This window comes from Lytechinus variegatus, chromosome 16, assembly GCF_018143015.1.
Source record: "Lytechinus variegatus isolate NC3 chromosome 16, Lvar_3.0, whole genome shotgun sequence".
NCBI classification, from domain to species: Eukaryota; Metazoa; Echinodermata; class Echinoidea; order Temnopleuroida; family Toxopneustidae; genus Lytechinus; species Lytechinus variegatus.
This window is the reverse complement of record NC_054755.1, coordinates 29171709-29188508: the sequence shown is the minus strand read 5'-3', so window position 1 is coordinate 29188508 and position 16800 is coordinate 29171709. Positions and strand designations below refer to the sequence as shown.

At 34.8% G+C, this 16800-nt stretch overlaps 1 protein-coding gene across 1 annotated transcript; it reads right to left on the bottom strand.

Annotated features, from left to right (window-relative positions):
- Positions 1-9045: 9045 nt before the first annotated feature.
- LOC121430008 (presenilins-associated rhomboid-like protein, mitochondrial) lies at positions 9046-16598 on the bottom strand. Its single transcript, XM_041627276.1, has 9 exons — positions 16416-16598; positions 15293-15512; positions 14654-14791; positions 13452-13596; positions 12584-12733; positions 11703-11773; positions 11001-11102; positions 10307-10404; positions 9046-9342 (listed from the first exon to the last, which is right to left on the bottom strand). The coding sequence occupies exons 1-9, from the start codon at positions 16454-16456 to the stop codon at positions 9246-9248; spliced, it is 1062 nt and encodes a 353-aa protein (XP_041483210.1). The 5' UTR covers positions 16457-16598; the 3' UTR covers positions 9046-9245.
- Positions 16599-16800: the final 202 nt, after the last annotated feature.

Sequence of the window (16800 nt, the reverse complement as noted above, 5' to 3'; positions counted from 1 at the left end):
AGTCCTTACCAGGAATCAATCAGGATCATTCTTTCATACTTGCAATCCATTAATAATCTTTGTGCTACGCTGCCCTGTACTGACCGCACAGAAACATTGTTATCACTAACAATTTGCTAACAGAGGTCCTGTTACAAACAGTAATGTGGCAGCGATGCCTAATTTTATACAACAATGCAACACCGTTCCAGTGTCGTCAGCACTAATCGATAAGGGTGTGATGCCCACGGCAGAACAGAACCTTCAAGTACCATCCAGTGCAACCTTAGAAAATGACAAAAAAAAATTGTAGCCTTGGAGCTATTTCATATACAGAGCTCATTGTAAAGTTGACTTTTCAAACAACTGGAAGATTATTTGTGATACTAGATCGGATTCTTTTTTTTACGTCCAGTTCCCATCAACTTAATTTACAATTCATTTGTTGAATAAATTCTTGCTGTTGATCAAGCTTGATTGCAAAAGCTGATTATTTGTCAAATTTTGGTGAGGATTATCGGAAATTCATTCCCAATTCATTAAAAAAAAACGCTAGAAAAAATATTTGGGTCTCAAATTTAGCAACAGAATACGTTCCAGTTGTTAAGTCACTGCTGACTTCACAGAGAGCCATATAGAACAGCCATTTGGTTTTATTTCTGAAATCCTTTTAATACATATATTTCTACATGAAAACTCTTCCTTCTGATATGGTCTGTATTTTGCACCAGCCATAATGGTTTCTACGAGACTCATGCCACTTTTATTAGCAAGCCAGTAAGTGTCTAAGAACTTCCTATTTTATAGTTGTGGTATTCTCAGTACTACTTTGAAAAAAAATTGCACTACTTGAGTAAAAACCATGTACCATCTGACCCCCCCCCCCTCACCCTAAAAAAAGTTCCCTTATTCCCTCCAACTGGGTCCATTTACATAAACCTTTATGACTGATCATAACGCCTTTCCAGGATTGATCACAGTTGGTATTATGTGTGATCAATCTACAGATTATCTGTATGATCACTCCCTTACCTTTGTGTAACTGGCCCGGAAGAAGTTAATAATAGTCTTACTAAATGTAGATCAATAGAACCTTTAGCGTTCAGGGAAGGATTTCATGAAATATTCATAATATACAGATGTATTAAAAACAAATCTCACTAATCAAAATAAGCTGGTTTGACTATACATGTATCTGAGATGCTCTTTCTTTGTGCACTTTATTCAAAAATTAACTTCACTTTGTTCTTCTATATTGGAATTTACCAGGGTCACTCTTTCTTGTTAAAGTTGTGTCATGAAAATATACACCTCTGGGATTTACTATTGACAATTTTTACCATTTGACTCATTGATTGAGCAAGTCTTGTCCTTTTCACAAAAAGTCAACTTCCCTCTCTTAAATGTGGTGACCTCATTTTTTTTTAGATTTGTGAAATCTTTCTTTGTGAGTTAATGTAAAATGCACAAAAGCTGAAATGATTTCATTTTTTCTTAACATTGCCTGTAGTGCCTTGGAGTCTGTTTAGTGCTGTATCAATAGTTTTGAAGAAAAATTTTAAAAATATCAAATGAAATATCTGAGAGATTGTACTCATGGTAACATGTATGTATATTGGCAGTATTGTCATTGTCTTGAATAATTTTATTTGAAAGGGTAATTTCTCAATTATTGGTGTTTTTACGTGATCTGCAATGAATAAAGCTAAATTCAACATCAGAATAGTTAGCTGAAAGTGTCCATTAGATGCTCACTTTCATTCGTTTAGTTTATATTCAAAGTTATGTTTTAACCAAAGTATTATAGATGTTCAGATTCATTGTCCTCAAGTTTATCTTTTTTTGTATTCTATTTGATGGAAGAGAGTTGTTATTTTTGTACATTTCCTCCTTTCTAAATTATTTTGTCATGGTGTATTTCGGGAGAAAAAAAATAATTGGATTGGTTAAATATTTTGTATTTAATTTGTTTATGTAGGTCAAACGCCCTGTGAATGGACACAAAAAATAATTAGAAAATGCATGCAAGATCAATCACTATTCACCAAACCCTCTACCACACGCACCAATTCCTTGGAAAACATTACTTATATTTTTTTCATATCAAGTTTAATGATGCCCACAGCTGTTTGTCATCATTTTATCAATGTGCTTTTTTTCTAGTTCGTATATATATTAGTTGCCCCCTCTTGATCGCAACTTTGAAAGGGAATAACTCGAATGTATTTTTCTATTTTTGTGTTTCTAAATGAATCGGCATATCTTGTGTTTAATAACTTCTACCTATGTGATGCCTTACAGTAGAGTTGTATATTTCTATTAGAAATAGAAGCAGTCAAGTAAATTCAACTTTTAAAGTGACATTGCACTGGCACCTTCAATAATGCCATCTTATAGGTTGGGAAAGATGGCACAAAATGAGGACCCATGATGCATCATTTCAATTTTAAATGCAGTTTGGTTAATTTTAATATTTTACAGCCATTCCAATGTTTAGTAATGATATATTTTTAACCATTTGTTTAAACATTATCAGTTCTACCAAATAACTAATACACACAAAATTAAACGAAAGGAAAGAGGCAAAAAAGCTTAGATGTTCAAGGAAGCTTATTTTGGGAGGGGTGGGGGGTAATGGTGCGTTGTGGGTCGCACATTGGACATTCCCTACAGCACCATATGATGGCAGTATTCGCTGTCTGTGTCCATGCAATGTCACTTTAGGTCAACTTCATGAGTAAAACAATTTTTATGTCAAAAGACGACTTAAAAGGTCCTATATTCTTCATTGTACACATACATGTATGTCAATATTTCTTTTAATGTGAAAGCCTTCTTAAAGTCAATATCGCCTCAAATGCATTGAAGCTAATTTGACTGTAATTTTGAAAGTGTCGTAAGATTCTCACACTTTAGGTATAGTCAAATATATTTATTTTTTTTTAGTTCTGGTACATTGAATTCTGTGAGGATGACTGTTTTTGACTTGGTGAGTCATGTAGTAGATTTGATTGTTCGTCATTGTTATTTTTTCTCCAAATTACTTATACATTTGTGAACTATTTCATGATAAATGTACGTTTTGATATTTGGGGATATTCAGAGGAAACGTCTGTATTTGTAAATATAAAGATTTCTTTATGAAAGAAACAATGTTGGAATAATTTGATTTTGTTGTCTCACAATTGTATTGAAACTTGTTAGGCAGTTACCATAGGTCAGAGCTACTTCTTCCATGCAAGAATCTTTTTATCATAAATATTCACATTCATAATAACTGAGACAATGGGGAATGTGGAAGTTTTAAAAGATGATTTCATGACTCATTCAAGTTATCTTTCTCTGTGGCTTATCCCCCTCTCCCATTATTTTGTCCATTATTACTGTGAGGTTTAGTGATGAATACTAATTAGTTGATGACTTTGAATTCCAGCATGAAAGATGTAGCTCTAACTTTTGGTAAATTAGGAGTCTACTCCTTTTCCGGGGGATGCACTGCTATGAAATGGTGGACACTATCTTCATCTCCATATAAATTTTAAAAAGGTTTGTTTTCATAGGGTGATGTACAGTGAAAAGATATTTTTAAAAATACAAAAATCTGGAAAAAGGGTGTAATGTTGAATCCAGGTTACGTGTTAAGACTATACATCTTATTTTAATGAAAATAGAATACCGGTATTCAAGGCATTGTTTAGAATGGGGATGACGAAATCCTCCTTTTATCTACTCTCCTAATCTAATCTGCTCTTGTAAGAAGATTACTTATTTAGGCACGTTGCCCCCCCCCCCATCATTTCATCTTTACTTATTCCTTCCTTTCACATCTATCTCGCTTACATGGACCATTCACTCCTCAATCTTGCACTGTTTTATTAGTTTACATTCACTCTTGTTCTTGCACTCTTTCATTATATCGTCGCAAGCACCGCGAACCGTCCTCTCGATGCCCACTGCGGCATAAATAATTCACTTCAAGAAAATGTAAAGATACGGGATGAAACTTTGGAACCTGAACTTTTTAACAAAGACACTGGTAAATAATTTGCTCTACTTGTAGGTGCACTTATTGCTGGTTTTAAAAAACCTTTTTTTTAAATGCGTTCTCTGCAAAACTTAACTTTCGCATCGAAGTGCGCAGAGAGGACGGTTCGTGGTGCGTGCGACAATATTATATTCACTTGGTCTACACATACATGTAAGCCCGTATTTTGAAGTCGGGTTTAAATTAGACCACGGTCTAACTCTGCTAAAATTATGGGGAGCCAAAAATTCAAAATTTCTATCTATATTATATATAATGTTTACTATTGTTTCCTTTTGCTTTCATGCAGACAATTATGAACAACTCGAGTGTTATAACATTTGATAAATTGAATGTGTATTTTTTATAGTGATTTGTGCCCCAATTGGCTATCCATAGTTAAACCATAACTTCAAACCAGGGTTTAATTTAAACTTGAGTTCAGAATACGGGCCTAATCGACTCGTACCACACGGTTTCATAAACCCATTCAGGCTACTATCAATTTGGTCTACACTACACTTATTCCGATAAACATCAAGTAAAATTCTCATTTAGTACATTGCCCAGTTGATCCAGATTCCACTTCTGCTTTTTCTTTACTTTGTCAAATGAAAATTTGATTCATAAAAAATTGATCTAACCATGGGTGTTAAAACAAATGGATATTAGACGAAATGGGTGTAGCCCAACTGGAAATTTGACGGAAAATGGACTAACTGGCAATTCGGCAAAATGGAAAGTAGAAAAATGGGTTGTAGATAAACTAGGATAAGACCATATGGGAAGAGACCAAACAGAAAATATACAAAATTGGTGTAGACCAAATGGTAGACAAACTGTTAGCAGACGAACTAGGATTTGACCATGTAGGATGAGATCCCTCTTGAGCAGGGATGTAATCAAGGCCGGTATTTCCTAGTCGCAAGGCCTCTGGAGAGAACCTTCTACCATAGACTGTACACGCGACTCAGGTCGAGGCCAAGGCCGGCAAATCTAGCCTCAAGGCCGGCCTCGACTGCATCTCTGCTCTTGAGACACCTCTTGACCAACTCCACCACTTAACTCCATTTTCTTTCAACTCCCCAAGTCTTCTAAATGTCTTACAAATGTGACCTCCGCTCAGGGGCAGATAAAGGACTTTCCAGAAAGGGGGCATTTTTGTTCATAAAAAAAAAAAAATGCCAGGAAAAATCACAAGCAAAATAAAAGTCCTCACTTGTGTATCCACAACACTTTCCACTAATAAATAGTTTTATGGCTCTCAAGGGGTGGGGAGGCCAAATGTGGCCATACCTAGATTCACCTCTGCCTCCACTTGACAGTTTTGACATCAAACATTTAAAGTTAAACGATAGTAGTTGCAGTAAAACACTAATTTGTTGAGAAAGTCTGTAAAACCAAGTTTGAATATCATGACTATATCATCATGGATCTAGATTTGGTAGTTACATAAACTGAACTTTGTGAAATCATATAATCTAAGCTGAAATACGATCCCACTGAAGATCGCCAACACAGAAAGGCACACGTGGGACAGTGTATTATTATTGCTGGAATAAAGTCCCAAGAAAGTGACCGAATCCTCGCTTATTTTGCTTATTTCTCAGCAATTAAACGATTTCTTCCAGAATCCTTTGGCACATATTTTTTATTCATACAAACAGACACATAGGTGGTCATTATTTTAGATTCTGTAAAAAGTCATTTTGAGATCGTTACCAGAATTGGAATTTATCTTTAATACAAAATGACTATCCCCCCCAAACAAAAAAAAAATTCATTATGGATTAGCCCTCTGTTTCACACTGTACAGCTTTCTTATGAGGACATCCTTATGATTGGTAATATAAGTTTGTAATGGAGTACATTCTATTGTGCAGCGAGGTCAGGTAAAAAAAAGGAAAATGAGAGAGAGAATACAAAAACCTATTTTTATACACTATTAAAGCATTAATTTATTATTCTATATTTTGTTCATAAATTGGAATAATCTTGTTTACTGCTTTCATATTGATAGCATAACAGTCAATGTAAAGATATAATGTAGATCTGATGAACAATAACTAGACTTTGTTGGGTAAAAATCGAGTTTTTTCAATAAGAAAAAAAAATTGAATTTGGGATGTTTTAAAGCCTGTGTCCCACCCCCCCCCCCCCTCCTGCTTATATACACTTATATGAAATGCAACTATGTTAGCAGCAAGAGATGGCAGGACAATAATAAAAACACGAAAAATCTTCTTGAGAGACAAAGTAAAACAAAACTCGATGTCAAATGTGTTAATACATGTATAAACAACTTACAAAGTGTATACATATAGCAATAAGCAATTAACCATGTTCTAGAGTTGTCTATGCTTGGGTATGAATTTTATTTCATTTCAGAACTTGGTTTAGCCCCAAAAAAGGAGTTAAGGATATGCGTAATAGTAAAAGTGATGGGGGTTTTGGGTGGTCATCTCTCTTTAATAAAAAATAGAGGGATTAAAAGTGATTTTAAGTGCATATAAATAGGGAATGATTATATTAAAAAAAAACTGGTCATATATATACCGGTATTAATGTATATCATTTATCCAGATTGAGTGATATACATGTAGGCCTATTCATGGCTAAAAAAATAAAAATATATTTGTGATTAACGCAATAATAACATACATGTCATACATGTACATTTAATTTACATATAAATAGGCTCATCTCTGGAGCAATGATATATGTATACCTGGCTGTCGTACTGTATGTCCAGACAAAACAGCAATTTCAGGAACTTTCGAATCAATATTTCATTACTAGCAAGTGATTGAAAATAATATCAGACAATATTACAAAACACAAACATACATTTACTTTTGCCATTTAATGCACAAATTTTGAAAATATTTCCGGACAAAATGATGTTTTTTATCTGCCAGACACTGAACCTCCCATCCTTAAAAAACCCAGTCATTATTCAGGTGAGTCTGAATATTAAAATTCAACTTTGGGACATCAGAAAACTTACTTGGGAGAGGATATAACTCTTTTTTTTACAATATTGTAAAAAAACTAATATTACCTCATCTTAGGTGATTATTCAACTTTAATAGAGAAGGAACATGTAACTTTGAAACTCTTCAGACTTAACCCTATCTAGGCCGGGGGGGGGCCTCGGAGGCCCCCCCTCAACGAATCGCGCGATATTTTCGCCGTGCGAAATTTTTTGACCGCGCCGCTCGCTGACTTTTTACTTTCAAGTCTTGCGCAACTTTTGAGACCAATTTTGCGTCACCCGGGTACGTGGTTCCGAAATTATGCAACATTATGTAAGTGCATGTCAGACCGAAAATTGCTCAAAAACGTGATTTCGTGTACAAAGTCAATGCAAATTGTGTTTTCAACCAAAATTCATAAATGTATGATTATTTATTGTTTTTCTAGTCTATGATTTTTATGATCACAGAAGAGTCCCCAACAAATTTAATTGAAAAAACAATGAAAAACAAAAGGTCAAAAAACAAAGAAATACATAAGAAATTGCAAAAAACAATATAATACATAAGAAAATGATTTGATATCACAATTTTTTTCATATACGCTTGCTAAGGACCCCACAAAGAGTTTCTATACCAAAAATTAGTACATTTAGAGCTTTATTTAGGGAGTTAGAGGGAAAAGTATGATTTCGCATACTAATTACGCATAAATTAGCATAATCACTTAATAGCGATTCGCACGAAATAAATTACTATACAATCTTGTAGATTATGCCCCAGGCAACCCGCGTGCCAATTTTCGGCGCGATCGCGTGGTCGACGGCCGAGATCTTAGGGGGGGCCTGGGAGGCCCCCCCCCCCGGCCATAGGAACTCCCAAAATACCCCGGCCTAGATAGATTTAACTGAACATGTAGTTCAATACAATACACTGTTTGGATAACAAATACCATTCATTCAGATGATATCAAAGAATCTATTTCCAACTTCCAAATTCACTTTGGTTACCAGAATTAATAGTTATAAATCTGTATATGGCATGTACATCACTTGTACAATAATTCATCCATCCGTATTTTATTGATTGAAATAGAAATCCTCCAAAAATTCATTTTGCCTAATCGAGTGTGAGTCCAGCAGCAACTTAGCAGCATCTTCCATCTTTTAACATCTTTTGGTCTGATGCGGCTGGGGCTTGAACTCCCGACCACCCAGTTGTGAGGCTGACGCCCTACCAACTAAGCCAACACACCAGATACAGGGCAATACGAATGACACATACTTCTTGCGAATCTCACCGACATAGAATCAATTTTTACATCATTTCACTTGGTGGCTATTCTATTAATCAGATGCATGGCAATGGCTAAAAATTGTCGACTGGCAAGCTAATCTATTAATCCTTTGGATCGGTGTTTGGTGTCAGTGTTGATGTTTGGATTTTGAATCAAGCTCCTAAAATCAGACATAGTCCAGTCACATTATTGATGGTTCTACGGACTTCTACCCAATCACATTAATCATAGTTACATACCATGTTATGTAGTTCCCAACACCATCCTCATTTGAAGTTTGGTGTTGAATGGCTGGTGAAGAAACTGCCTTTAAAAGTCAATTCTCTTGGGTACACAGCAATATGTCTGAGCTAGACAAATTCAACTGAGAAGAGATGAATGACACAAATTCTGCACAGCCTGGTCTGAAAAGTCATCTTATGCAAACTTAATACTAAGACATCGTACACCAACACCAGTATTTAACACTAAACTATAACGGCCTGTATTCTTAACTGAGAATTCAGTTGTATCATGGTACAAAAACACTTACTATGCAGATTTTGTATACCCATGAATTATGCTTATCTTATCGCATACACTAAAATGAGGAAGGTGTTAATTGGGACCAATTATATGCACATTTTGGCAAAGGGTGCTTAATTTATGCTTGGATGAAGTGCGATAATACAAGAAATCTGAATACCATGGAAACCTCTTTTGAGAATACAGGTCAAAAACACCTATTGTATTCTACCACTGAGGACACTGGCACTTGGAAATCCTTACTATCCGCTGGCATCGCAACATTGCGGAGTTGATCATCAGAATGAAAATTGGCTTCCTCATGAAACAAGACTTCAAATTATCCTCTGCCAGTCAGGTTCATCCACAAAGATATGACTAATCTTCGCCCACAGCTCACATCACAGTATTGATGATCGCCGAGATCAGTTTTATCATTTAAGAGTTTGTTGCTTAGTCTTATTATTCAGACCTCACTCGGTTTTCCTCTGTGTTTATGCCACCGCTCAAGGTAGTGCTGTCTCTTGTCCCAGAATACTTTGTGACCGTGCTTTATATAGTAGCTGTTAAACAATAAAAATAAAACAAAGGCAGAAATGAGTTCTTAAACAGTCGGCAAAATAATGAGAATACAGCTGTAGATGATGAACACTGCCCTTCAGATTCATAGCAGATACTTTAATAGTACAGGATGTGGAATGTTGTGGCCCAGTGGATTAGTCTTCTGACTTGGAAACAGAGGGTCATGGGTTCGAGTCCCAGCCATGGCGTAATTTCCTTCAGCAAGAAATTGATCCACATTGTGCTGCACTCAACCCAGGTGACGCGAATGGATACCCGGCAGGATTAATTCCTTGTATGCATGAGCGCTGAAAGGCAGCTCGAGCTAAAGCCAGGGTAATAATAATAACAACAACACGCCTCGGAATAGAATATTTCTAAATAGATGGTGCTATATAAATGCCTATCATTATTATCATCATGTCATAACACAAAGAGAAGCAACCATTCTTGAAAAATATCTTTGCTACAGATTGCATTGACTACAATGTACAATTAATCGTAAAAATCAAGTGTAGCATCAGTGCCTAACCTTTGTGTTATAGGATTCTGATTGGATGTTGATGTATGGCAGCTCTCTCTCCAATAGTGATCAAAGAGGACCTGGCTAAATCCCTAACCCAGTGCCAATCCCCTCATTCCCCCTGCTTTGGGAAAGAGAGCTCCCACACATAATCCGATCTGGACCAATATTTTACACGCAGATTGGTACATAAAATTACAAATATTTCCTATATATCATAATCTTATCATTATCAACTGTGATATCATTTGGTAGCAAACCATAGAGCTGAAACAGGTGTCAAGCATTAGGTTATCCATAAGTCTATAAAATTGGTTCAATAATGTAGTCAATAGAACATGCACATTTTAGGAACATACGTATTATTTTATTATATAACAAACCCACACCTGTGCATTATTTGAATTATATTTATCATATAATTAATATAAGTATCAACTCACCATCCAAATAATAATCCAGCAAGATGAGCAGCATGGTCAAAGAACTGCCAGCCGAGAAGAACTCCTGTAGTCTCCAGACCTAAGAGAGCTACAAGACCCTTGACAGAAATTTGAAAAAAAATATATTGTTTAATCCAATTCCTTTGCTCATTTTTTGTGATAAAACTATTGCCCACATTTTCTGAGAAAATTACCATTCATCGTGATGTGTGACATTGATGAATAGTATATAAAGTTGCATGACAATTGGAGCATTCCATTAAAGGACTTGTTGCATATTTTATCCGACAAAGTCTGTATTATCCAGTAGTTACCATAGTGACAATCAGATAGCTGTGCCTCTCAGCCAACCACAACCAAGGAAAGTTGCCAGGTCTGGCAATTTTATTATGACAAATGTTGATGATAATAAACATTCTTAGCAAATAATACATTCAAATCTGACCCTGCTAGACATGACACCTTTCTGGCATCATTTGTCTCTTGTTTTCACGTTCATTATTTCACGTTATTATTACCATGGTTTTAACAATTCATGAAGGGAAGAATAGAGAAAATGGAGGGCGGATATAAAAAAGGATTGATAACTTCATGGAATTGCCCATTTTCTACAGATATCAACTCATGAATATGTCCATGACCACTTATTCCACAAGAGATTATGAAACTTGAAAAGATGGTGAGCGCTACTTACTGTGCTTGCAGAGAAGGTGATGAAAGGAAGAAAGACAATGGCTAATCTGGCATCAGGATACTGTACACAAACTGCTCCCAAGACGGCCATTATTGCACCTGACTGGGATGAAATTACAATATATCTTTCGAGTGATACGGAAATAGAAACAGAATGGTGCGTCAATGATTTATCTTATAAGGTTATCGGATCAGTTGAAAGTTCATTTCTATTCATATGTATCATACTGACATCAACCGACGTTTTGTTTCGGAAAAAAATAATGTAAATAAATTTTAAAAAATAAAATGAATTTATTAAAAAAATATAGAGGGGAATACCCAGTTGAGAAAGCCCTTTGCACATAATTTTGATGTATACTAGTATGTTGTAGAAATAGACTTTAAAAGAATTGAGAAAAACAAGATGAATTGAAGATGGATTAAAAGGAATTTACAACAAGTTCCCTGAATCCCTAATGTGTGATACAAATCTCCTAAATTGCTTGATTAACATTCAATGCTACTAGTTTTTGTTCCTTGCTTCTAATAATATCTTATTTATCTTACTATGTTATCTCTGCCTATTAAAAATGATAAAAAAATCATCTGAAATGGCTGCTAAAAATAAATTTACTTTAGAGAGTGCACACTAGAAGACCAACTGTGGGAAGAAAAATCTCTCAGGTCAAGGTTCAAGGTCAAAAGGTCAATAAATACTTACGGCCCCTAATGAGGGATTGAATCTTGAAGTGGCAATCTTTAGCGCGTAGCTTGCAAAGGAAGACCACACACCTGAAAACATAACATGAAGAAATTATATTCAGAGTTCAGACGACCATGACATATATAATGAAGGTATAAGAAACTAGGAAGAAATCAGCCATACATGTACTTCCAACTATAAAGAAATCACACAAAGAAGTGAATATTTCAACAATTTTGAAATGTACGAAGTATCTGACATATTAATATATAAATGAAATGGAAGGTAGATCAGATCCATACATAGATATATAGATGGCAAAAAATGACTTTTTTTTTCTCTTTTTTTGTAGGGGGGGGGGGCTACCTTTCACAACCTACTGAGTAAATCCACAACATTGGTTAGGCTTTAACAGTGAGTAGGGATTTTCTGGGGCTCTTTTCTCATTTCCCAGAGCTCTTTCAAACATTTTTTAGGCAAAATCGCCTCAAGCCCCAGTGTCATTTTTTCCTGATATGGATGGACGGATGGACGGACGGACAGACAGACAGACAAATAGATAGATAGTTAGATAGATGGATGGATAGACAGACAGACAGATAGATAGATAGATAGAGAGATAGATATATAGATAGATAGAAAGATAGAAAAGTTTGCTGAATGGATAGATTCAAGGTAGACAAATAAATAATGAAAAATTTGATAGACTGATGAATGGAGTATGTGGAAGGGGAATCGGTGGATAGAAGGGTGTATGGATAGATTAATGAAAGAGGGGAAATGGAAAGTTAGAAAGATATATGGATACAGAAACAGATAAACAAGGTAAACAAAATATAAATTATCAATAATTCAAGAAAGATCTATTTATCTATCTTTCAAAAAAATGTAGTACATACCAGCACTGAGGTACATTGCAAGGAACTGCTCTTTACCGAGCACACTCCCTATACTACCAGAGAAGCTCCATAAGACATACATGTTGACTCCTAAATGCCAGAGGGAGTAATGACTAAAGACAGAAAGGATCATTGGTAGGCAAGTGGCACCTGTAAAGACAACAAACAGAAATGTGAAAATTGGAATTGGTGCAATGTTGATGTCACATATCATCTTTATTCATTTCTTGTACAAATTTGTCCACTCATGTTGAGGTTGAGTGCAATATAACACTTTCAGCATAGCATCCTGCAATATTTCGCAAAGTCTCAACTGTAATCTAAGCCTACGCCCATGCATTACTTGTAATATGCAAAATAATAAACCTATGCCAATGCATCATTTGTAACACCTGTGCATATTCCTTGCACAACCACATGACATAATATAAATTAGGTTGAATGAAATTACTAGAATGGTTATATGACATTTTCTCTGGCGACAATTGCTCCAATTGAAAACCTGCATGTTAAGTCAAACATAAATCCTAACCTAAATAACTAAATAAACAGTAATCTTTACATCATTCTAAACCAATAACTCTATTACAAGCCTAACTCTCTGAGACATTAAGACCACAGCAATTGTTGCAGGAGAAAACATTGTGTCACCACTAGTATATACCCAATCGATGTTACTGTATGTTAATGCAGGATTAGTCTCCTTTAATTGTGCACAATCCCAACATAACAATATCCGTCTAGGGAAAACGCCTTACTATGTTACAATGTTAATTGGCATGAAAACCTCTATGCCTAAAGAAAATTAGGAACTTTGAATACTTGGGGAAAAAAATTAAAATTGGGGTAAAATCATAATTGCCCTCACTGGCAGCAGGGTTTGCACTAAACCACTGTATCATGAAGTGCTGCATTGCCGGTATCCTCCAGAAAGTAAATACTGCAATGTTAGCTGCTACGATGCCAAGGACGACCTTCTGAGTTCCGGTTAATCTGCCATACCATTGATGCATCTAAAAGAAGAAGAATCAAAACCTTTACATTCAATCGTGAAAATGAAGCGTACGATTAACTGCTAATCAGGTTAGTTACTAAGGTCCATATTCTGAACTCAGGTTTTTTAATTTAAACTATAATCCACTCATTCAATGAACAATGTTATGATATAACCTTGTTTTTCTGTTACTACTCCATGTGTGGCAAATAAGGTTGGCAATGTTTAGCTAATTTTCTCTTTTTCTTTGAGACAAATGCTTGATTTTTTGGCACTGTCAGTTTCCAATACAGCTAATCCTCATAATACTTCAGGCTCGAGAGTAAATTTTATTCTTTTAATTACTTTTTACAAATTAAAAATAGATGCCATATTACTTTTCACCAATAGAGGGCGTAAACAAAAATATGGCAAAAATTCAAAAGTTTTTGAATGCCTTGGTGAATACAAAAATTATTCCCAAGTTATTAATGAAAAATATATTGCAACTGTATCAAACTTAGTATTTTTGGCAACAAAAGTGATATTTCAATGATTTTTTAAAGTGTGTGCTGTGTACTGCATTGGCATACCATAGTTCTACCTGTCGAGTCCCCACAGGCAGGATGGTTGCAGTGAGCAAACTCTAATCTAAAGTTGTAGTTTAACTAAGGGTAGCCAATTATAACAGAAATGTCTACAGGTTCAATTCATCAGCTCATTTGACACTCAAAAGCATTCACAACTGTCTAGGAATACTTTAACAGTTTCTTCACTTAAAAAAAAAAAGACAGAAAAGAATAAAATTAGTAAAAGTTTGAAGAAAATACATCAAAGAATAAGAGAGTTATGAAATTTAATTTTTCTTTTCGATTTGAGTTGTCATATATGCAAGCAGCTCCCCTATATTAATGAATGCATTCATTTCGGATTATTGATTTAGAATGGTCATCACAATGACCACTGCCTTTCCAAAAACTGATCAGTATTTTTCTTTACTTTATTTGCTATTCACTTCTATTTTTCTAGCACACTAATCTCATTTTATGTCTCAAGCTTGTTTTCAAGGTGAACCAAGGTGAACCAAGTGCTCTCACCATATCTCTGAATTCACCATGTTTTCTCTCCCTTGCATCAAAGAAACCTGAGTAACGCTGCCTGAGTCTGTTGATGGCCCTGCTACGTGCTTCTTCATATTGCCAGACTGCTGCCCCACTAAATGCACATCCAGTGAACTAAAAAACGTAATGATTGTAATTACTGTGTTGTTTAAAACCACCTTCTCTCTGGTTAAGTAAATTAATTTTCATATATCATCAAATAAATTGAAGTCGAACCAAAACTTCTAAAATCAACTATTAGATTCCAGGGATCAACAAAAGTTACATATTTCAGGGTCTCCTGGCTATCCACAGTTTTTCAGAGCAGAAACAATTCTGTTAAAAATTGTAAACCATCAGTATCATAAGTGCCAGGAGAACTGGTCTACTGACAGTAAGGTGATCCATTTCCCCCAAATTTATGTAAATAAAACTGATCATAGCTTTTCTGAAGAAATTGACAAAGTCCAATTGTTTCCTTATTTTTTTATATTTTTTTTGCATAGACGAAAACAAATACTTTCATGTTTTCTGACTTGGCAGGAATTCTCTGACCCTACAAACTTTGAGTTCCTACTGGTTAATAATATACCATTTAATTTAAAATGTCTTGGTCAGGTATACATATCCACTTACTACTCCTGCAAATACAAAAGGTTTGAACAGTCTGTTGAACGGAAGTTTCTTTGGAACATCATCATAAACAACATTAAACTGCTCTAGGTGTGCCTTGTCGAATTTGACATCAACAATTTTCTTCTTAGGGTTTCTAGATAGTCCTTTTCCATCTTGTGCTGCTCTTCTAAATGATCTCAACTGGGCTATGTGAACATCTGAGAAAATCACTTGCTTTGTCCTGCAAATCAATGACAAAAAAGGGGTTACCAGAGTAAGAGACAGACATTGTAATATTGTATATCATGTTCAGACATTGACATTCAAGTACCAGGTACATATGTGAGTTCATTTTTAAATAAATTTGAAAATAGACAGAATTTCCAAGAAATTTATGTCGGTGAATCTGTCAGGCAGATGTCGTCTGTCCATTGGCTTGCCTTGGCTCAGCACTGAGCAGGCAGACTGGCACACAAACACAATTTCAATTCAGCATTAATTTCCAATTCATTATTTAAAAATACAAGTTGATATCATGATCATGTACAGCAAAAAAAAAAGACAATAGAAATTGAAATATATCATTGAAACATATACAGACGAAAGTGATAATCAAATTATTGTTGCCAGATCATTGAAACAGTACCAGGTACTATAAATTATATTAAAGCTGGAAAACAGGAGTGCACTAAATTAAAGGCTTGTTAAAAGTTAACACACCCCCAAAGTAAATTGATTCTTAAAATAATTGTAATATATGGATGCGACAAGTAGCAAAAGAACAAAAGTAAAGACAAACATCAAATTATAAAAAAAATAAAGAAACATTATTTAAATATAAAAAAATCAACAAGACATGAATGATATTAATTATCAAACAAACTAATGCAAAGTAGCCTAGATCTAATCATATGGAATTAATCATGGAATGACAAAATGTAATAAATATTCTTATCATAAATGTAAACAGTTCATTATAATACGTCGTTACTTTTATTAAAATGGACAATGTCATGGACTCGATTGAATTTCCCAAATTTCTCTGATTTTGCCTCGCCAATTATAGACAACCTACGTAATTTTCAACAGATGGGACTTAATAAAGTGGTCTGAAAATATTTAGCAGATAAAAATAACTCCTTACCGACCAGTAAACTGTCGCATATTTGATAAAAGGACATTCATAATGCCACTTTCTCTCTTTCAATCATGTAAGATACTCTAGGTTGAACAGAAACTACTTCAAACTGCAATAAAAAGGTGAAAATGCAGCAGAGATGAAATATTTCATCAGCTTTCCTACATCAGTCGTTTTCTTTAAAATTCAATAAAAGGAAACGGAAGCATGAGCTCATGAGTAAGATTTTATTCATCAAAACAACACAAATATGATTTTTAAAAAGGTTTAAATATATGTTTTTAGAAAATTATAAATGAAGACCAATGAAATATTAATAAGTGCGATTAAAATAAATCTATTTTATCACTAAACGAAGAGATTTTAAGTCTAGAGTCGTCTGCTGAAAAAT

Excerpts from the sequence above, each read along its gene's own strand:
- LOC121430008 (XM_041627276.1), bottom strand. The coding sequence starts at position 16,456 with ATGAATGTCCTTTTATCAAATATGCGACAGTTTACTGGTCG. Across the intron at positions 14,792-15,292 it reads CTTTTGTATTTGCAGGAGTA|TTCACTGGATGTGCATTTAG; the intron begins GTAAGTGGATAT and ends TACGTTTTTTAG. Across the intron at positions 9,343-10,306 it reads GCTGGATTATTATTTGGATG|CTACTATATAAAGCACGGTC; the intron begins GTGAGTTGATAC and ends ATTGTTTAACAG.